Source organism: Oncorhynchus tshawytscha, linkage group LG23, assembly GCF_018296145.1.
Source record: "Oncorhynchus tshawytscha isolate Ot180627B linkage group LG23, Otsh_v2.0, whole genome shotgun sequence".
NCBI lineage: Eukaryota > Metazoa > Chordata > Actinopteri > Salmoniformes > Salmonidae > Oncorhynchus > Oncorhynchus tshawytscha.
Genome location: NC_056451.1, coordinates 19858909 through 19882425, shown reverse-complemented (window position 1 = coordinate 19882425; position 23517 = coordinate 19858909). Strand labels below are relative to the sequence as shown.

The window sequence follows — 23517 nt, the reverse complement described above, 5'->3', positions numbered from 1 at the left end:
TGACTTTCAATGTGCACTGTCATGGGATGTTACCTCTCCAACAAGTTAGTTTGACTAATTCCTGCCGTCCTCGAGCAGCCATTGTCAACTGTAAGTGCTGTTATTGTGAAGTGGACATGTTTAGGAGCAACAATTGCTCAGCTGCGAAGTGGTAGGCCACACAAGCTCACAGGACTGCCGAATGCTGAAACACGTTGCGCATAAAAATTGTCTGTCCTCGATTGCAACACTCACTACCGAGATCCAAACTGCTTCTGGAAAGAACATCAGCACAAGAACCGTTCATCGGGAGCTTCAAGAAATGGTTTTCCATGGCTGAGCAACCGCACACAAGCCTAACATCATCATGCGCAATGCCAAGCATCGGCTGGAGTGGTGTTAAGCCCACCACCATTGGACTCTGGAGCAGAGTCTGGAGTGATGAATCACGCTTCACCATCTGGCAGTCCGACGGACGAGTCTGAGTTTAGCGGATGCCCGGAGAACGGTACCTGGCCAGATGCATAGTGCCAACTGTAAAGTTTGGTGGAGGAGGAATAATGGTCTGGGGCTGTTTTTCATTGTTTGGGCTAGGCCCCTTAGTTCCAGTTGAAGGGAAATCTTAACGCTACACTATACAATCAAATCAAACTTTACTTGTCACATGCGCCAAATACAGCATGCTTACTTACAAGTCCTTAACCAACAGTGCAGTTCAATATTTAGTTTATATACCAAATAAAGTAAAAAATAATAAAAAGTAACACAATAAAATAACAATAATGAGGCTATATACAGGAGTCAATGTGCAGGGGTACAGGTCAGTCTAAGTAATTTGTACATGTAGGTAGGGGTGAAGTGACTATGCATAGACAATTAACAGTGAGTAGCAGCAGTATAAAAACGAATCGGGGGAGTCAATGTAAATAATCTGGTGGGCATTTGATTAATTGTTCAGCAGTCATATGGCTTAAGGAGCTTTTGGTTCTAGACTTGGCGCTCTGGTACCGCTACCGTAAGGTAGCAGAGAAAACATTCTATGACTTTGGTGACTGGAGTCTTTGACAATTTTTGGGCTTTCCTCTGACACCGCCTAGTATATAGGTCCTGGATGGTAGGAAACTTGGCCCCAGTGATGTACTGGGCCGTACTACCATCTGTAGCACCTAACGGTCTGATGCCGAGCAGTTACCATACCAGGCGGTGATGCAACCGGTCAGGTTGCTCTCGATGGTGCAGCTGTAGAACCTTTTGACGATCTGGGGACCCATGGCATTCTGGATGATTCTGTGACTCTGTGTTGCAACAGTTTGGGGAAGGCCCTTTCCTGCTTCAGCATGACAATTCCTTATCCCCATTGAAAACCTTTGTGATGAATTGGAACGCCGACTGTGAGCCAGGCCAAATCGACCCAACATCAGCACCCGACCTCTCTAATGCTCTTGTGGCTGAATGGAAGCAAGTCCCAGAAGAGTGGAGGCTGCTATAGCAACAAATGGGGGACCAACTCCATATTAATGCCCATGATTTTGGAATGAGTGTCAACATAATTTTGGTCATCTAGTCTATATTTGAAACAAGTTTGATTTCTAAGTTGGTTTGTGAAGAAATTCAGCGACTTGAATGTCTGTGCTTTGACTAAAGAAACCAAAAGAGGAGCCATGAAGTGTATGAAAAGACAAAGCAATAAAGTAAATACGCTTGAAAGGTTGATTTGTCTATTCATTTCTTTAGATTCCCATTACCTGTTACCTTAGTAACAACTCCTTACCCTTGGAGCCTTGATTCCGCTGAACGGGGAAAATAGTTTATAATACAATGCATATATAGCTGATCCCCCAGCCATTGCAGGTGTGCAGAGCCAGAGAGACATGTTTGACAGATGATGGGTAGAACAGGTTATCAACAGGATAGTGTTGCACTAGCTACTTATGGTTGATTATACCGTCATTTAGCTTAATGAACCTTTACAGTAGTTATTTGTCAGTGTGAGGTAATTATTGAGTTTTTCACATCTGTCTCATTCATGATCATTATTATACTGTGAGTCTTGTTTGCATTGCTTGTGTGAGCGTGTGTAACACAAAGATAACACTAAGGTTAGAAGCACAGATCTAGACCTGGGCACAACATATTCATATTAAGTCTAACTTTCATGGTTAAATTGCAAATGGAAGTTCTCTCTCTCTCTCTCTCTCTCTCTCTCTCTCTCTCTGAGAAAGAGATGAAGTAAAAGAGTTGGAGAACACATTGGGAGGGATCTTGGACCATTCCTTCATACAGAATCCTTCCAGATAACCTTTGTCTGCGCTTATGGACTGCCCTCTTCAATTCAAACCACAGGTTTTGATAATGCTAAAAAGTCATCTAATTCATGCAGTTGCAGTAAACCAGTTGTGAAATACTATGACTTCTTCAATTACCACATGGGCATACTGTGACATTAACCACCAGTAGAATACCAGTATGAGGTCTTAGAAGTACTGTCAATTTAACTACCAGTCTATTACCAATATGAGGTCTTGACAAAATGGCCAAAAGTCTTTTGATTAGTTCAGATCTCTGAGGCATTGAAAACTAATTACAGCTCCACCTTTTAAAGAGGGGCTTGTAATCCTTCAGTCTGGCATGAAGAAAATGAAGAGAAGTTGGATAAAAGCATCAATCAAATGTAACAAACCCAATTATTGTCAGCCCTCCCTCTTTTCTCCTCCCCTCAAAGCCAGCCGAGATCTCCCCATGACTCAATCCTGATGCACCAATTACAGACATTTAGAGTCTTAACTAATAACAGCAATTCAATCAGAGCACAGCGGCAGCATGCATGGGAGAGGTAAGGCAGGCGCAGCACGGGATAAATAATGACAAACCGCAATTTGATTGATATTGTTATTTTTACGCTCTGCTTCTTAATAATAGAATCGTAAATTGCCTTAACTTTCTTGATTCTAGAAGCTTCCTGTTTAGTCGTGATGAGTCAATTGCGGCAGGCTCTGGTATGGTTTTCAGATGGAGGAGATAGGAGGGATGGAGTCGTCGTGTAGCCTACAGAATCCTTACAGCACCAGAGCAGACTTTCCTTACAACTCAAAGTCAACTCAACAGATAGACACCACAGGATGTGGAGTGATACGCCCTGTCACGTCTGCTCCTCCCCTCCGGCATACGACCACTGGTTCTGGGATTCATCATTACGCACACCTGGCACTCATCGTTACGTGCACCTGTGTATCATTATGATTCACACCTGGTCTCCATTACCTTCATATGTCACTCTCTTATGTTCACTCACCAGTTGGTATTGTTCTTGTGTATCGGCATACTGCCTTATGTTAGTGTCGTGTTCTTGGTTTTATTGTTGTATTAAAACGTTTCACCTGCTTCCTACTCACCGCCCCATCATTACACACTCATCATTGAAGCTAAGATGTTTTTATAAATCTTCTATAGAGTGAATAATAACAATACACAGGATGTTTATAGTGCTTTTCTAAAATGCCAACGATGGTTGGATGAAGCCTGAGTAAGTACAGCTGTGAGTTGGTCTGTGTGACTCATAGAGAAGCATTAGAGATCCTAGGGCACTCTTTAACTTCCCCTGAATGTCTGGGTTTAACATCACTGGGTAGAGAAACAACTCCTCAATAGAGGGACTAATAAAATGTGAGAGAGAGAGCCTTAAACCAGGAAATCTTATTGGACAATCAATCAGCCAATTAGCCCTGCCTGAAACTGTTCTCAACCAATTGGAAAGGGACCTCTCCACAGCAGTGAAGTGAAGTGTGGACTGGTAATTTAAAAGTGGTGTACTTTCGGCTACTTTCATTCAATTCGCTCACAGGCCGACAACCATCCTGAGAAATTCAAGTGGATAAATTTTCAAAGAAAATGGCCTAAAAACTAAAAAGGAATAACACCTTTTCCAGGAGTCAATTAAGTCTTAGAGCAGTTCTGGGCATTCATAATCACTTATGTAGACATGGTAGAACTCTGTTACAGCACCCAGCTGACAGTTAGTACAGCAATTTAAGTTCTCTATGAAAAGACAATACGTGTCTACTCCAGAGCAAAGACGGAATGGTACTTACCAGTATGGTGGAGACAACTAGAGATCTGTTGGCTAAGGAGTCTGTGACATTGGATGTCTTCCCTTTCTGGTGGTCTGTCATGTTCAAGCCACTAGGAGGGTCCCATGTTCCAATCTGAGGGGAAAAACACAGACAAAACATTAGAATTTAGTGCACTTCAGTTTTATCTTCCATACAGAAAAACTGTTCAGGGGAGAGTGTGTCTATGAGAACATATGATGGGAGGTGTGTTATTACAAACACGCATGCACGCACCCACCCCCCCACCCCTCACACACACACACACATACAGACACACACAGACACACACACACACAGACACATACACACACAGACACACACACACACACGACACACACACAGACACACACACACTCCTCTTCCACAGAGAGCTAGAGGCAGATCCTGATCCTAGATCAGCTCGTATATCTCATCCCGCAGGTTAAGAGTTAAGAGTTCAACCTGCTGTCAGCCATGTCCTAAAGGTGCTGGAGAATTCTGGGAATGTGTGCTTGAGCTGAAGAGGTGGAGTACTGAGTGTATGTGTGTGCATGTGAGTGAGTGTGTAAGGAGGGGTTGGTGGAAGCAGCAAGAAGAGGAGGAGGAGGAGAGGGGCGAGCCTGCAGGGGCCTCTCATCCTGGTGGTGTTATTATCTTAACCGCTACAGGGCTTCTCATCTCAGCAGACACTCTGCTCTGCAGCACCAACCCACTACAGCCACAACAGCCCTGCTCCTCTCTCTGATGCCCACTACTGAGGCCTTAGAGATGGCTGCTTTGTAATTGCAAATCAACTGTTTAATTCAGCCTTCATGAGGTTGGAGGGCTCCTGAAGGTTTTTTCATGAATCGAGTAAATTATTCATGGAGGCGCAGACACACGCCACAGAGAGAGACAAGGAGGTCAGGAGCATCTGAGAGGCACACACAGGGGAGCATGTGTGTAAGGAGGGTGTGTGTGTGTGGGTTGGTGCTTGGATCTGCTGTGTTGGCAAGCTTTCTTTAATGAATTATCTCCTCCATAGACGTGCACACATGGTCATGTATTATAAACATGCACACTCAAACACACACACACACACACACACACTCCCCTAGTACCTTCTCCAGTCCGTCCTCCTTCAGACTAATCACATCCAGGTCAAAGTCTGTCCTCAAGCCGTTGGTTCTGTTGAAAGTGATCCGCCCAGTCAAGCCATCCCAGTGGGCCTGGAGGAGAGAAAGAGAGAGGGGTAGGAAGCGAGAGAGGGAGGAAGGAAGGGAGGAGAGACAGAAAAAGAGAGAGAGAAAGCAAGAGTGAAAGGGAGAAAGGGATGGAGAGTGAGGAGAAAGAGATGGAGGAGGGAAAGAGAGATAGAGATTCATCATAACCAAAGAGCAAGAGGTCACAGGAGCTCACTCATTCTCAGCAAAATAGAGACATTCATTATTCATTAGAGTTCACCTTTAAGCAAGGCGCACAAGCACACAAAGGTATGCTACAAACACACACACACACACACACACACACACACACACACACACACACACACACACACACACACACACACACACACACACACACTCACTGTATATTAATTATTAATACCACATACACAAACTCTATACAGCTTTCTCCAGGACACAGACGCTTTTTGGACATAATTCTGATGGTTGCTTTAGTAACAGTGAGATAGTTATTACCCAATCTGTAACGATATAGGCACTGCTTTGGAATGCTGAAAATCGAGCATCAAAGGGGCCCTAAGCACTGAACTTGTCACACCCTGATCTGTTTCACCTGTCCTTGTGATTGTCTCTACCCCCTCCAGGTGTCGCTTGTTTTACCCAGTGCATTTATCCCTGTGCTTCCTGTCTCTCTGTGTCAGTTCGTCTTGTATGTTTCCAAGTCAACCAGCATTTTCCCCGTTCTCCTGCTTTTTGCATTCTCCATTTTCTAGTCCTCCTGGTTTTGACCCTTGCCTGTTTCTGGACTTTGTACCTGCCTGACCATTCTGCCTTTCTTGACCACGAGCCTGTCTGCCACTCTGTACCTCCTGGACTCTGATCTGGTTTTGACCTTTTTGCCTGTCCACGACCATTCTCTTGTCTACCCCTTTGGATTATTAAACATTGTAAGACTCCAACCATCTTCCTCCTGTGTCTGCATCTGGGTCTCGCCTTGTGCCTTGATAGAACTCTCTTGTGTTACATTGCATAGCAAATGTTGAATTCTGTGCCTTTTTCTTAGAGAAGCAGGAGCAACTGACTTAAAGCGAATGTTATTTCAGAAAGAACCTGTAGTATGACTCATCTAACGTCATGTTATTACAGGCTCATACATGTCACATTGTTCCTCTTTGTTGGGAAGAGAGAACTAGATGAAAAAAGATTGTGAATTTCCAAAAAATAACTACAATTACCTGCCTATGTTGGACATGGTTATATTGAAAATAACAGTGGAAATTGGTACCTTTGAATGAATGTTAAATAGATATAGTATGTTAAGTGTAATGTTAGCCTGTGATTCAGTGATAGTGTAATGTTAGCCTGTAATACAGTGGTGATTCAGTGATAGTGTAATGTTAGCCTGTAATACAGTGGTGATTCAGTGATAGTGTAATGTTAGCCTGTGATTCAGTGATAGTTCAGTGATAGTGTAATGTTAGCCTGTAATACAGTGGTGATTCAGTGATAGTGTAATGTTAGCCTGTAATACAGTGGTGATTCAGTGATAGTGTAATGTTAGCCTGTGATTCAGTGATAGTGTAATGTTAGCCAGTGATAGTGTAATGTTAGCCTGTGATTCAGTGATAGTGTAATGTTAGCCTGTGATTCAGTGATAGTGTAATGTTAGCCTGTGATTCAGTGATAGTGTAATGTTAGCCTGTGATTCAGTGATAGTGTAATGTTAGCCTGTGATTCAGTGTTGATTCATGATAGTGTAATGTAGCCTGTGATTCAGTGATAGTGTAATGTTAGCCTGTAATACAGTGGTGATTCAGTGATAGTGTAATGTTAGCCTGATTCAGTGATAGTGTAATGTTGGTGATTCAGTGTTGATTCAGTGATAGTGTAATGTTAGCCTGTGATTCAGTGATAGTGTAATGTTAGCCTGTGATTCAGTGTTGATTCAGTGATAGTGTAATGTTAGCCTGTGATTCAGTGATAGTGTAATGTTGCCTGTGATTCAGTGTTGATTCAGTGATAGTGTAATGTTAGCCTGTGATTCAGTGATAGTGTAATGTTAGCCTGTAATACAGTGGTGATTCAGTGATAGTGTAATGTTAGCCTGTGATTCAGTGATAGTGTAATGTTAGCCTGTGATTCAGTGATAGTGTAATGTTAGCCTGTTCAGTGATAGTGTAATGTTAGCCTGTGATTCAGTGATAGTGTAATGTTAGCCTGTGATTCAGTGATAGTGTAATGTTAGCCTGTGATTCAGTGATAGTGTAATGTTAGCCTGTGATTCAGTGATAGTGTAATGTTAGCCTGTAATACAGTGGTGATTCAGTGATAGTGTAATGTTAGCCTGTGATTCAGTGATAGTGTAATGTTAGCCTGTAATACAGTGGTGATTCAGTGATAGTGTAATGTTAGCCTGTAATACAGTGGTGATTCAGTGATAGTGTAATGTTAGCCTGTGATTCAGTGATAGTGTAATGTTAGCCTGTAATACAGTGGTGATTCAGTGATAGTGTAATGTTAGCCTGTGATACAGTGGCCATGCAGTGATAGTTCAGTGTTAGCCTGTGATACAGTGGCCAGGCAGTGATAGTTCAGTGTTAGCCTGTAATGCAGTGGCCATGCAGTGATAGTTCAGTGTTAGCCTGTGATACAGTGGCCAGGCAGTGATAGTTCAGCGTTAGCCTGTGATGCAATGGCCATGCAGTGATAGTTCAGTGTTAGCCAGTGATACAGTGGCCAGGCAGTGATAGTTCAGTGTTAGCCTGTAATGCAGTGGCCATGCAGTGATAGTTCAGTGTTAGCCTGTGATACAGTGGCCAGGCAGTGATAGTTCAGTGTTAGCCTGTAATGCAGTGGCCATGCAGTGATAGTTCAGTGTTAGCCTGTGATACAGTGGCCAGGCAGTGATAGTTCAGTGTTAGCCTGTGATGCAGTGGCCATGCAGTGATAGTTCAGTGTTAGCCTGTGATACAGTGGCCATGCAGTGATAGTTCAGTGTTAGCCTGTGATGCAGTGGCCATGCAGTGATAGTGTAGTGTTAGCCTGTGATACAGTGGCCATGCAGTGATAGTTCAGTGTTAGCCTGTGATACAGTGGCCAGGCAGTGATAGTTCAGTGTTAGCCTGTGATGCAGTGGCCAGGCAGTGATAGTGCAGTGTTAGCCTGTGATACAGTGGCCAGGCAGTGATAGTTCAGTGTTACCCTGTATGTCACTCTGGATCGACAGTGCAGTGTTGTATAAAGACCATCAGGCGAAACAGTGGTGTCTTTTATAAGGGCTGGCTGTTGTCCACCCTAGTACTGGTCCACAGGCTTAGAGAGAGAGAGCACTAGAGGTGGCGAGATGTGAGATTATTTGTGCGGGGGTTCGAGACAAAGAGCTTTAAAATGTCAAAAACCTCATCCCTCCATTCGTCCTCCCCACCCTCCAGCCACACCACCCCCGAGACAGTGTGAGTGTTAGCAAGGTTCTGGTGAAATCTCACAGAGCAAACAGAACAGAACAGAACAGGGTAGCTAGGCTTTACAGACCCTAAATATAGCTGACAGACAGGGACGTTTGGATTAACCACCCCAGTTTCCAGAATCTATCTAGCACACTGAGGAATAATTAGCCCAGATTAAGATCATGTAGACCCATTCTGTAGGGACATGATATGAAAACAAGGAGACAGGTTTAAGATGAAGATGGTTGCTGCTCTCGGAGAACTATGAATGTACATAATATAAAAATGCAGTTAAAAACAAAGCCTTTTTCTTTAATTTACATTGATTTCTTTGATCGCCCCCTTGTGCCCATCCAGCTTGTCTCGCTGTATGTCTCTCTCTTGTGTCTCTCTCTCCTATGTGTGTGTAGGCGTTCTCTCACTCTTTCATTCTCTCTCCTATGTGTGTGTAGGCTCTCTCTCACTCACTCATTCATTCTCTCTCTCCTGTGTGTAGGCGTTCTCTCACTCTTTCATTCTCTCTCTCCTATGTGTGTAGGTGTTCTCTCCCTCTTTCATTCTCTCTCCCCTATGTGTGTGTAGGTGTTCTCTCTCTCTTTCATCCACTCTCTCCTATGTGTGTGTAGGTGTTCTCTCCCTCTTTCATTCTCTCTCCCCTATGTGTGTGTAGGTGTTCTCTCTCTCTTTCATCCACTCTCTCCTATGTGTGTGTAGGTGTTCTCTCACTCTTTCATTCTCTCTCTCCTATGTGTGTGTAGGTGTTCTCTCACTCTTTCATTCTCTCTCCCCTATGTGTGTGTAGGTGTTCTCTCCCTCTTTCATTCTCTCTCTCCTATGTGTGTAGGCGTTCTCTCACTCATTCATTCTCTCTCTCCTATGTGTGTAGGCGTTCTCTCCCTCTTTCATTCTCTCTCTCCTATGTGTGTGTAGGCGTTCTCTCACTCATTCATTCTCTCTCTCCTATGTGTGTGTAGGTTCTCTCTCTCTTTCATTCTCTCTCCCCTATGTGTGTGTAGGTGTTCTCTCACTCTTTCATCCTCTCTCTCCTATGTGTGTGTAGGCGTTCTCTCTCTCTTTCATTCTCTCTCCCCTATGTGTGTGTAGGTGTTCTCTCTCTCTTTCATCCACTCTCTCCTATGTGTGTGTAGGTGTTCTCTCACTCTTTCATTCTCTCTCTCCTATGTGTGTGTAGGTGTTCTCTCACTCTTTCATTCTCTCTCTCGTATGTGTGTGTAGACTCTCTCTCTCATTCATTCTCTCTCTCCTATGTGTGTGTAGGCTCTCTCTCACTCACTCATTCATTCTCTCTCTCCTATGTGTGTGTAGGCGTTCTCTCTCTCTTTCATCCTCTCTCTCCTGTGTGTAGGCGTTCTCTCTCTCTTTCATGCTCTCTCTCCTATGTGTGTGTAGGCGTTCTCTCTCTCTTTCATGCTCTCTCTCCTATGTGTGTGTAGGCTCTCTCTCACTCACTCTTTCATTCTCTCTCTCCTATGTGTGTGTAGGCGTTCTCTCTCTCTTTCATGCTCTCTCTCCTATGTGTGTGTAGGCGTTCTCTCTCTCTTTCATGCTCTCTCTCCTATGTGTGTGTAGGCGTTCTCTCTCTTTTTCATGCTCTCTCTCTTATGTGTGTGTAGGCGTTCTCTCACTCATTCATTCTCTCTCTCCATGTCCATCCCTCCCCTGCCTTTCCAGTGGGCCGGTGTGTAATGTATAATACTACGTACATCTTTGATGAGGGCCATGAATCTGTTCCCAAAGCGCCAGGGTTTGTGTCTGTTGCACTGTAGGGAGCTGACAGTGATCTGCTGAGACTGCTGCACGGCCACGGCCACCACGTGCACGGCATCGTACATGAGCGCAGCGTCCGTCTGGAAAACAACAGAGAGAATGTAGAATTTAAATTTTTTATATATACTGATCAAATATATAAAACGCAACATGCAACAATTTCAATGCTTTTACGGAGTTACAGTACACATAATGAAATCAGTCAATTTAAATATATAAATAAGGCCCTAATCTATCGATTTCACATGACTGGGCAAGAGTGCAGTCATGGGTGGGCCTGGGAGGGCATAGGCCCACCCACTTGGGCTGGCGTGGTTACACGTGGTCTGCAGTTGTGAGGCCGGTTGGACGTATTGCCAAATTCTCTACAACTATGTTGGAGGTGGCTTATTTTAGAGAAATTAACATTAAATTATTTGGCAACAGCTCTGGTGGACATTCCTGCAGTCAGCATGCCAATTGCACGCTCCCTCAAAACTTGAGATATCTGTGACAATGTTTTGTGTGACAAAACTGCACATTTTAAGAGTGGCCTTTGAATGTCCCCAGCACAAGGTGCACCTGTGTAATGATCATGCTGTTTAATCAGCTTCTTGATATGCCACACCTATCAGGTGGATGGATTATCTTGGAAAATGAGAAATGCTCACTAACAGGGATGTAAATACATTTCTGGCCAACATTTGAGAGAAATTAGCTTTTTCAGCATATGAAAAATTTGTGGAATCTTTTATTTCAGCTCATGAAACATGGGACAAACACTTTACATGTTGGGTTTATATTTTTGTTTGTATAATTTCATCAGTCTGTTGTCCTCACTTGCTTCAATATGTCCACCATTTTTCGTGTACCCAAGAAAGTGAAAGCAACTGAACTAAATTACTATTGCCCCGTAACACTCACTTCTTGTCATCATGAAGTGCTTTGAGAGGCTAGTTAAGGATCACGTCACCTCTATCTTTTCCGACACCCTAGGCCCACTTCAATTTTCAAATTGCCCCAACAGATCCACAGACGCAATCGTTATTGAACTGCACACTGCCCCATCCCATCTGGACAACAGGAATACCTATGTACAGTATGTTCATTGACTACAGCTCAGCCTTCAACACAATAGTGCCTTCCAAGCTCATCACTGAGATCAGGGCCCTGGGTCTGAAACCCGCCCTCTGCAACTGGATCCTGGACTTCCTGATGGGCTCACCCCAGGTGGTGAGGGTAGGCAACAACATCTCCACCACGCTGCTCCTGAACACGGGGGCCCCACAAGGGTGCATGCTCTGCCCCCTCCTGTACTCCCTGTTCTCTCATGACTGTGTGGTCAGTCACGTCTTCAACTCAATCATAAAGTTTGCTGATCAGTGGTAGGCCTGATTACCAACAACGACGAGACAGCCTACAGGAAGGAGGTGAGGGCCCTGGCGGAGTTGGGCCAGGAAAATAACCTCTCCTTCAACATCAACATAACGAAGGAGCTGATCATGGACTTCAGGAGACAGCAGAGAGAGCACTCCCCCCTCCACATCGATGGGGCCGCAGTGGAGAGGGTGAAAATCCTCAAGTTCCTCTGCGTTCACATCACTGAAAACCTAAAATGGTCCATCCACACAGACAGTGTGGTGAAAAAGGCATTAGAGTTTCTCTTCAACCTCAGGAGACTGAATAAATTTGTCTTGGCCCCTCTCTAAGACCCTCACAAACTTCTACAGGTGCACCATTGAGAGCATCCTGTCGGACTGTATCACCGCCTGGTACGGCAATTGCACCGTCCGCAAAAGTAGGGCTCTCCAGAGGGTGGTACGGTCAGTCCAAAGCATCACACTGCCTGCCTTCCAGGACATCTACAGCAACCGGTGTCACAAAAACTCAAGGGGCTCAGCCACCTGAGCAACGGCCTGTTCACCCCGCTACCATCTGGAAGGCGGAGACAGTACAAGTGCATCAAAGCTAGTATTGAGAGACTAAAACACAGCTTCCATCTCCAGGCTATCAGACTGTTAAATAGTCACTACTAGGCTGCCTCCGCCCAGTACCCTGCCCTGAACTTAGTCACAGTTGCTTGCTGTCTACTACCCGGTACTCTATCCTGCCCTATCTACAGTCGTGGACAAAAGTTTTGTGAATGACACCAATATTCATTTCCACAACGTTTGCTGCTTCAGTGTCTTTAGATATTTTTGTCAGATGTTACTATGGAAAACTGAAGTATAATTACAAGCATTTCATAAGTGTCAAAGGCTTTTATTGACAATTACATGAAGTTGATGCAAAGAGTCAATATTTGGAGTGTTGACCCTTCTTTTCAAGATCTCTGCAATCCACCCTGGCATGCTATCAATTAACTTCTGGGCCACATCCTGATTGATGGCAGCCCATTCCTGCATAATCGATGCTTGGAGTTTGTCAGAATTTGTGGGTTTTTGTTTGTCCACCCGCCTCTTGAGGATTGACCACAAATTCTCAATGGGATTAAGGTCTTGGGAGTTTCCTGGCCATGGACCCAAAATATCAATGTTTTGTTCCCGAGCCACTTAGTTATCACTTTTGCCTTATGGCAAGGTGCTCCATCATGATGGAAAATTCATTGTTTGTCACCAAACTGTTCCTGGATGGTTGGGAGAAGTTGCTCTCAGAGGATGTGTTGGTACCATTCTTTATTCATGGCTGAGTTCTTAGGCAAAATTGTGAGTGAGCCCACTACTTTGGCTGAGAAGCAACCCCACACATGAATGGGATCAGGATGCTTTATTGTTGGCATGACACAGGACTGATGGTACAGGGATGAGGTAGTAATTAAAAAATCATGTTCAACACTATTATTACACGCATTGCATCCACTCAACTTATTGTGTGACTTGTTAAGCACATTTTTAATTCTGAACTTATTTAGGCTTGTCATTTAAAAGGGGTTGATTACTTATTGACGCAAGACATTTCAGCTTTTAATTTATAATTGATTTTATTTTTGATCTAAAAACATAATTCCACTTTGACATTATGGGGTATTGTGTGTAGGACAGTGACAGAAAATCTCAATTTAATACATTTTAAATTCTGTCTTTAACACAACAAAATGTGGAGAAAGTCAAGGGGTATGAATACTTTCTGAAGGCATTGTATATACATGACATTTTTTAGGTATCAGTAGAGTCAGAGCTAGAAAGGGCGGCGGGAGGATCAAGTGCACGTGCTGGTTCAGGTTTGTAGGGGGAAGCTGGTTCCACCATTGGGGTGCCAGGACAGGGAAGAGCTTGGACTGGCCTGAGTGGGAGCTGCCCTCCTGTAGGGGTGGAAGGGCCAAGAGACCTGAGGTGGCAGAATGGAGTGCTCGGGTTGGGGTGTAGGATTTGAGCATAGGCTGAAGGTAGGGAGGGGCAGTTCCTCTTGCTGTTCCAGAGGTAAGCACCGTGGTCTTGTAGCGGATGCGAGCTTCGACTGGAAGCCAGTGGAGTGTGCTGAGGAGCAGAGTGACATAGGAGAACTTGGGAAAGTTGAACACCAGGCGGGCTGCAGCGTTCTGGATACAGGGATTTGATGGCACAAGGAGGGAGCCCAGCCAACAGAGAGTTACAGTAGTCTAGACGGGAGATGACAAATGCCTGGATTAGGACCTGCGGAACTTCCTGTTTGAGGTAGGGTCGTACTCAACGGACGTTGTAGAGCATGAACCTGCAGGAGCGAGTCGCTGCTTTGATGTTTGCAGAAAATGACAGGGTGACATCCAGGGTCACGCCAAGGTTCTTTGCACTCTGTGAGGGCAACACTGTGTAGTTGTCAACCGCGATGGAGAGGTCTTTGAGTGGGCAGGCCTTCCCCAGGAGGAAGAGCAGCTCCGTCTTGTCAAGGTTGGTGCTTGAGGTGGTGGGTTGACATCCAAGTTGAGATATCTGCCAGGCACTTTATTACTGCACTGTTGGAGTCAGAAACAGAAGCGTTTTGCTGCACCTGCAATAACATCTGAAAAATATGTGTACGTGACCAATACAATTTGATTTGATTTTCACAGTCAATTGGATGCCTACGTCACAGCATCGGGCATGAACACAGTGTCTGTATGTGGAACAGAGAGACCATGTGTCATCACCGCATCACAAATCATCACATATTACTAGATCACACCACATGTATCGGTCTAAAGATGTAGGATCTTAATATGAGTCAGTTTGCTACAACAGTAAAATAATCATGCAGCAACAGAAATGTGAATTATTATGTGGATTCTAGGTAATGGAGATTTTTGTAGGGGTTGATACATTTTTCTTAAAGGGAATATCAAGTCTAAAATTTCAAAGTGGCAATTACAAAATCCATAAGCCTTTTTAAACCTCAAATATACTACAAGTTTTAAAAGTTCTGCATTGCAGGAAAGTTCTCTTGCAACAGGGTGATCAAATAAAGATCCCACATCTGTTCATGAGAGCAACGTCTGTTTGTGAAACAACAGAGAGAATGTGTCCTCATGTCATCACATCACCGTCAATAGGCTACATCACACCAACTCAGTGGGATGTCAACCATCAGAAATATGACACCAGCTTCCGTCTCCAACAAGAGAGACAATGTGTCATCATCCCCGCCAACCACATCACAGATCATCCATATCATCACATTATCACATCACAGTCAATGGAATGTCTGTGTCATATAGATCTAATTTCATTGGGATGTCAACCATTCAAACTGTTGCATCCTCGTTGCCTACCTAACTTAGTTGTACTGTGAGACTTCCACCATGAAGATGCACAATGTTATTATAGGAAACAAAGAGAGAGGAGAGAAAGGAACAGGGAAGAGGGCAAGAGAAGCAAAGAAAGGGCTATTTTCTAATATGCCAAATAACCATGGTGACATGACATCTACAGCACACAGCACATTAGACAAACAATCATAAAAAGGTATGATAAACCCAGACATCTCTAATCTCTGAAAACACACTGGCTATGTACCAAATGGCACCCTATTCCCTACATAGTGCCCTATGGGCCCTGGTCAAAAGCACTGTACTTTATAGGGAATAAGGTGGCGTTTGGGACTCTCTCAGAATCTGCAGCTTACTCCTTCACTCTCTGTAATAATAAACGGCTGACAGTAAACAGAAGTGCGTAAGGAGACTGATATGAGAGGAACTTATCAGAGAGAAATGCCAGTCATCCACGCTCCAAGTTCCACACCCCTAATTCCACAGTCCCTCAAAAAAATCGAATTAGTGTTTGTCTCGCTTGATTGGAAAGCAATCAAAATAGCTCCTTACGTTTGTTGTATGGACATCATGCCTGAGGGTTGCCGTTGGAAACCGCAGTTCTGCTGAATAAATCAGGACCTAAACCTGTCATTTCCCCACCCTTGTCCTGATTGTTTGCCGGAAGCGATTGCGACGGCAGTTTGGATGATAATATGGTGTTGTGGGTGGTTACTGTCAGTCGTGTCATGGTGTGGGAGTTTAGGAATAAAATGTGTGATATTAATAATGTCTATTTTAGAAGGTGTTGATAAAAGAGAAGTGAAGCTGCTGCAGGGTGGGTGACACTCTGGAGGACGGGGGGGTGGAATGGTGTGGTCGCCAGCTGCAGAGTGGCAGTCTGTCTTTTCCTGAGGGGTGGAGGGGGTGAAGGATAGGTAAGGGGCAATTCTATGCTGTCCACACTGCCTCAGTAACCCAGAGAGAAGTGTCTTTATAATCACTCTGGTTTAGTGTGGCACCTGTCAATCACAGTGCAGAGAAGGTGGGCCACGGAGTGGGCTGGCTGGGACGGGGAAGTGGGGAGGGTGGTTTAAGTCTGAGATGCCATTATTACTACTGCTGACACTGTGATTTTTCACTGTGGTAAAAGTGTGTTGGATGCTAGCGGGTGGTTTGTGGGACGAGAAACACACAACTCAAATGGACATTCACAGGGAACAATGCTGCCGCAATTAGCAGCCCTACAGCCAGTTCCTAATGGACAACTAGCACCAATGTGGATCTACTATAACTAGTGCAGAAAAGAAAGAAAAACAACATGTAAATAAGAAAAAAGTATTACCAAGAAAAAATACTAATTCAGCTAGTTTACACAAGGTTGAATCGATGTAAAAAGTGAAAGTGAAGAAAGACAGGAAGTGTGGGTGGGTGGGGGGGAAGGGGAACTGTGTGAATTTTGGCAGTGAATGCTTGAGTGCTTTTCTCTCTTTTCCCCAGTGCTGTGTGAGCCTCTGAAGAACCAAGCAGGCAGCAAGCCTTGCAAATGATTTAGCAACAGCACCACTTCACTCTATAAACATCTCATTAAAATCAATTATGTCACTCCTGAATGAAATTAAAGCTAAACGCTTTAAAAGCTGGCTTTTCCCTTGTGTCAGCCAATATGAACATTACACCTGACGCTGTCTATTCTTCTGCCTCAATCTGCCTCCTTCTCTTCTCTCTCCCCTGCACGCTCTCGCTCTCTCTCCTGTGCGCTCTCTCTCTCTCTCTCTCTCTCTCCTCTCTCTCTCTCTCTCTCTCCTGTCTCTCTCTCTCTCTCCTGTGCTCGCTCTCTCTCTCTCTCTCTCTCTCTCTCTCTCTCTCTCCTCTCTCTCTCTCTCTCTCTCCTGTGCTCTCTCTCTCTGTCTCTCTCTCTCTCTGTCTCTCTCTCTCTCTCTCTCCTGCTCTCTGTCTCTCTCTGTCTCTCTGTCTCTCTCTCTCTCTCTCTCTCTCTCTCTCTCTCTCTCTCTCTCTCTCTCTCTCCTGTGCTCTCTCTCTCTCTCTCTCTCTCTGTCTCTCTCTCTCTCTGTCTCTCTGTCTCTCTGTCTCTCTGTCTCTCTCTCTCTGTCTCTCTCTCTCTCTCTCTCTCTCTCTCTCTCTCTCTCTCTCTCTCTCCCTCCCTCTCTCCCTGAGAGATAAGTCAGAGAAAGTATTCAGACCCCTTGACCTTTTCCACATATTGTTAAGTTACAGCCTTATTCTAAAATTGATTAAATAAAAATAAATCCTCAGCAATCTACACACAATACCCCATAATGACAAAGCAAAAAACAGGTTTTAGATATTTTTTCAAATGTATGAAACCACAAAACAGAAAAACCTTATTTAGCTAAGAATTCAGACCCTTCGCTTTGAGACTCGAAATGTAGTTGTTTCCATTAATGATCCTTGATTGGATTCCACCTGTGGTAAATTCAATTGATTGGAGATGATTTGGAAAGGCACACACCTGTCTATATAGGTCCCACAGTTGACAGTGCATGGTCAGAGCAAAAACCAAGCCATGATGTCAAATTAATTGTCCGTAGAGGTCTGAGACAGGATTGTGTCGAGGCACAGATCTGGGGAAGGGTACCAAAAGATGTCTGCAGCATTGAAGGTCTCCAAGACCATAGTGGCCTCCATCATTCTTAAAAGGAAGAAGGTTGGAACCACCAAGACTCGTCCAAGAGCTGGCCAAACTGAGCAATCGGGGGAGAAGGGCCTTGGTCAGGGAGGTGACCAAGAAACTGATGGTGACTCTGACAGAGCTCTAGAGTTCCTCTGTGAAGATGGGAGAATCTTCCAGAAGGACAACCATCAGCACTACACCAATTAGACCTTTATTGTAGAGTGGCTAGACAGAAGCCACTCCTCAGTAAAAGGCACATGACAGCCCACTTTGGCAAAAGGCACAGAAAGACTCTCCTGGTCAAGAACTACAGTGTTAGTGGTGGCTGTTTAACAGTCTGATGGCCTTGAGATAGAAGCTGTTTTTCAGTCTCTCGGTCCCTGCTTTGATGCACCTGTACTGACTTCGCCTTCTGGATGATAGCGGGGTGAACAGACAGTGGCTCGGGTGGTTGTTGTCCTTGATGATCTTTATGGCCTTCCTGTGACATCGGGTGGTGTAGGTGTCCTGGACGGCAGGTAGTTTTCCCCCGGTGATGCGTTGTGCAGGCGTACCAGGCGGTGATACAGCCCGACAGGATGCTCTCGATTGTGCATCTGTAGAAGTTTGTGAGTCACATCGGCTGCAGTGAAGGAGAGTCCACAGGTTTTGGTAGCGGGTCTTGTCAGTGGCACTGTATTGTCCTCAAATTGAACAAAAAAGTGATTTAGTCTGTCTGGGAGCAAGACATCCTGGTCCGCGACGGCGCTGGTTTTCTTTTTTAATCCGTGATTGACTGTAGACCCTGCCACATACCTCTTGTGTCTGAGCCGTTGAATTGCGACTCTACTTTGTCTCTATACTGACGCTTAGCTTGTTTGATTGCCTTGCGGAGGGAATAGCTACACTGTTTGTATTCAGTCATGTTACCAGACACCTTGCCCTGATTAAAAGCAATGGTTTGCGCTTTCAGTTTTGCACGAATGCTGCCATTAATCCACGGTTTCTGTTTAATCATAAGGCCCCTCTTCTTACCACAAAGATGTTTGTTTCTGTCGGCGCGATGCGTGAAGAAACCAGCTGTCTCTTGAGTGAGCCATGTTTCCGTGAAGCAAAGAACATTACAGTCTCTGATGTCTCTCTGGAATGCTACCCATGCTCGGATTTCATCAACCTTGTTGTCAAGAAACTGGACATTGGCGAGTAGTATGCTAGGGAGTGGTGCGAGATGTGCCCGTCTCCGGAGCCTGACCAGAAGACCGCTTCGTTTGCCTCTTTTACGACGTCGTTGTTTTGGGTCGCCGGCTGGGATCCGATCCATTGTCCTGGGTGGAAGGCAGAACATAGGTACCAATGTAAGAAATAACACGTAAAAAAAAAAAAAATACTGCATAGTGTCCCAGGAACGCGAAGCGAGGCGTCCATCTCTGTCGGCGCCGGAAGACAATATTTGGAGGAAACCTGGCACCATCCCTACGGTGAAGCATGGTGGTGCCAGCATCATGCTGTGGGGATGTTTTTCAGTGGCAGGGACTGGGAGACTAGTCAGGATCGAGGGAAAGATGAACGGAGAAAGTATAGAGAAATCCTTGACGAAAACCTGCTCCAGAGCGCTCAGGACCTCAGACTGGGGCGAAGGTTCACCTTCCAACAGGACAACGACCTTAAGCATACAGCCAAGACAAAGCAGGAGTGGCTTCAGGACAAGTCTCTGAATGTCCAGACTTGAACCCGATTGAACATCTCTGCAGAAACTTGAAGCGTCATACCCAAGAAGACTCAATGCTGTAATTGCTGCCAAAGGTGCTTCAACAAAGTACTGAGTAAAGGGTCTGAATACGTATGCAAATATGATGTATACAGTATTTATATATATATATTTAAATAAATTAGCAGCAATTTCTAAAAACCCATTTTTGCTTTGTCATTATGGGGTATTGTATGTAGATTGATGAGGGGAAAAAATGCTATTTAATCAATTTTAGAATAAAGCTGTAACGTAACAAAATGTTTTTAAAAAGTCAAGGGGTTTAAATACTTTCCGAAGGCACTGTATGTCACGTTATGATAATACAGTGCATCACTACACCAAACAAAGAACCTGCCCTCGCCATTGACAGACCATTGGCTTCAGATTAAAAAACTAAAATGCAGGAAACTAAGTTAAATGAAAATTAAACTATTCATTCATTCATTACTTAACATGCTAATTATTTGATTTAGTTTTTAAATCACATATAATGATGACTCTGATCTGACTATTCCCAAAAATCACAAGGCAAGGCCTACTATTAAAGAAAATAAAGATAACAAGACTAAAGAAAAATGTGGATGTGTCATTTATCCCCTCAATGAAGTTAAACTAGGATGTGTCATTTATCCCCTCAATGAAGTTAAACTAGGATGTGTCATTTATCCCCTCAATGAATTTAAACTAGGATGTGTCATTTATCCCCTCAATTTAAACTAGGATGTGTCATTTATCCCCTCAATGAAGTTAAACTAGGATGTGTCATTTATCCCCTCAATGAATTTAAACTAGGATGTGTCATTTATCCCCCAATGAAGTTAAACTAGGATGTGTCATTTAGCCCCTCAATGAATTTAAACTAGGATGTGTCATTTATCCCCTCAATGAAGTTAAACTAGGATGTGTCATTTAGCCCCTCAATGAAGTTAAACTAGGATGTGTCATTTAGCCCCTCAATGAATTTAAACTAGGATGTGTCATTTATCCCCTCAATGAAGTTAAACTAGGATGTGTCATTTAGCCCCTCAATGAATTTAAACTAGGATGTGTCATTTAGCCCCTCAATGAAGTTAAACTAGGATGTGTCATTTAGCCCCTCAATGAAGTTAATTAGTGTTGGAGGATGAGCCAGATTAAGGTAGCAGTGGGCTGGATGATGATGATGGTGATGTGTGTTGGCAGGGTCATCTTTTATTTGGGGGCTAGGCTAGTCGTCTGGGTGCTGGTGTTGTTTTGTCTGTAATGCCATGTCATGCGCAGGGCCCCTGGGGGGCCTCTGGCTCTCCAGCCTCCCTGATTAAAATCTGTCTCTCACCAGCCAGAGCTGAGGCCCCGGGCCTGTGTCTCCTCAACCTCTCTCCCCTCTCACTCACATCTAAATCACCCTGACATTCCCCCTTCCCTCCCGCCTCTGTCTCCCGTCTCTCTCTCTTCTCTTCTTCTCATTCTCTCTCCATCTCAACCCCCCGCTTGCTTCCCCATAGACATGATATCTATTAGTGGGCAAAACAAACGCCAAGCCCCTCTGCTCTGCCCGTGTTATACTGCCATGTTCTTGTAGGTCTTACTGCGGAGAAGTAGAGGGATGTCTAATTGTGGAGGCAATCGTGACGGTGCATATTCCTGTGAAATTTAGAGTTAGATAAACTGAATCCTGGTGTTGATATGAGATCGGTGTGTCTGTGTTTCAGATATCCTGACTACACCCTGCTCATCCAGGTAACATACTCAGTAGGAGCAGAGTGAGCCCCCTCCAATCTATCCATTCCTCCCTTTCTCTACACCTCTAGTCTCTCCATCAGCTCCAATTCTCCACAGCTCGCAGGAGCAGGCCCAATAACACACACACAGCCTTTTGCTGATAAGTAAGTAAACTTTAATAAAGGCTCTTTATTGAGCTAAATGAATCATAAAATTGGCCTGTCTCTGGGTGTTATTGTGGGCTGGCATATTGAGTAAGGAGTTTGTTACGGGTATGTGGCAGCTTAGGGAGAGTGAAGGTGACAGAGAGAACACGGAAGGACTTACTCAATGACTTACTACAGCTTTCAATCAACCCTGGCTGTTGTCGGCATGGCCAGCTGCAGTGCACTATGGGACTGTGGAGGTTCTCAGGAGGAGACATAGGGGAGGGGCCAAACTACAGGTCATTTAAATGTCTCCATGGCACCATGGAAGGTTTCTTTCTCAGTATGAACTAGAAACCCCTTGATGTATGTTAGATGTTTCTATTTTATTGAACAACTTGAATACTGTTTTGCAGCTGTTCAACACTATCAAACAGTATAGTAAACATTAAACAGTGTTTAAACAACTCAGAGAATGGTAAGTGGTTACAGCAGAGACAGAGTGTGTGTGTGTGTGTGTGTGTGTGTGTGTGTGTGTGTGTGTGTGTGTGTGTGTGTGTGTGTGTGTGTGTGTGTGTGTGTGTGTGTGTGTGTGTGTGTGTGTGCGCGCCAGTTTTGAGCAGAGAGAGGACTCCGTTGAGGCTGTTGCTTATTCCTGTGACTGCCTCAGGCCATATTCCAGATGGTTTAATGTTCTTTGCTTTTAACCAAAATGAAACATTTTACTTCTAAATATTTCCTATGGAGCTGACTGTTCTCCTCCAATCTGCCTCTGATGACCTCTTACAAATGATAAATGTAGAAACATCTCTGTTCAACTAAAGGTCATTTTATGTTTGAAGATAAAAACGGTCAATAAAAGGAAGTAACAATAGAACAGAGTAAGAGACCGACTGCACCTTTAACCTTTAACGATTAGAATCTGGTCATGAGACTTAGGCTCAATAGGAGAGAAGATTGACTGTTAAACCTAGCTTTAATATGGCTGTTGTTTTCCATTGTAATGACAATTTGCTCTCCCTCCCTCTCTCTCTCTCTCCACCCCATCACCGTCTGAAACATATGTCTGAAATTAGTCTTGAAGATGACTGGCTGGTGGTTGCCAACAACTGTGTGCATGTGTTTGTGCACACACAAATCACAAATCTCCAAATCAGCGACCCAAATGTGTAGAGATGACTGGGTGATGAGAACAGGGCCTCTCCTCTGGTCCACTCCAGCCCAGCATCATCGCTGTCTATTGATCCTGGTTAGGCATCTCTTGAACACGCTCATGTAACCTCAATGAACCATTCTACAAGTTCAACAAGCTTCCTTTCACACACACACTGACCAAATGTCAGGATTCTCACCCTACACACGGAATGTTAATAACCAGCATGCGCTGTTTTCCCCAAAAAAGAAATGTCCCTTTTTCAGGACCCTGTCTTTCAAAGATAATTCGTAAAAATCCAAATAACTTAACAGATCTTCATTGTAAAGGGTTTAAACACTGTTTCAGGTGCTTGTTCAATGAACCATCGAAAGCCAAGTTAACAGATTACCGACTATTTCGAATCCCACCGTACCATCTCCGCTATGCAATCTGGTTTCAGAACTGGTCATGGTTGCACCTCAGCCTGTCATATTCGTTATAAAGATGAGACCAAGGCGCAGCATGAGTAGAGTTCCACATGTTTTTAATAAAACCAAAACTCAACAAAACAAACGAAACGTGACACTATACGAATGGTGCAGACAGGCAAATAAACATAGAACACGATCCCACAAACACCAAAGGGAAATGGCTACCTAAATATGATCCCCAATCAGAGACAACGATAAACAGACGTCTCTGATTGGGAACCATATCAGGCCAACATAGAATTACAAAAACCCTAGACAATACAAAAACCCTAGACAATACAAAACTAGCGTACCCACCCTAGTCACACCCTGACCTAATCAAAATATAAAGAAAACAGAGATATCTCAGGTCAGGGTGTGACACAGCCACGCTCAAGTTCCTAAACGATATCATAACCGCCACCGATAAGAGACATTACTGTGCAACCGTATTCATCGACCTGGCCAAGGCTTTCGACTCTGTCAATCACCACATTCTTATCGGCAGACTAAATAGCCTTGGTTTCTCAAATGA

The 23517-nt window shown here is 44.2% G+C and overlaps 1 protein-coding gene across 3 annotated transcripts in view; it reads right to left on the bottom strand.

The window, feature by feature from the left end:
- LOC112222782 (glutamate receptor ionotropic, kainate 2-like) overlaps positions 1-23517 on the bottom strand; it is a 246155-nt gene that overhangs the window by 93622 nt on the left and 129016 nt on the right. For all 3 annotated transcript variants that reach the window (XM_042304836.1, XM_042304834.1, XM_042304835.1), the window contains 3 exons: positions 10404-10547; positions 5168-5275; positions 4068-4181 (listed from right to left, as the gene is read on the bottom strand). In XM_042304836.1, the coding sequence (XP_042160770.1) occupies positions 4068-4181; positions 5168-5275; positions 10404-10547 (366 nt within the window). The remainder of the gene's footprint in view (positions 1-4067; positions 4182-5167; positions 5276-10403; positions 10548-23517) is intronic.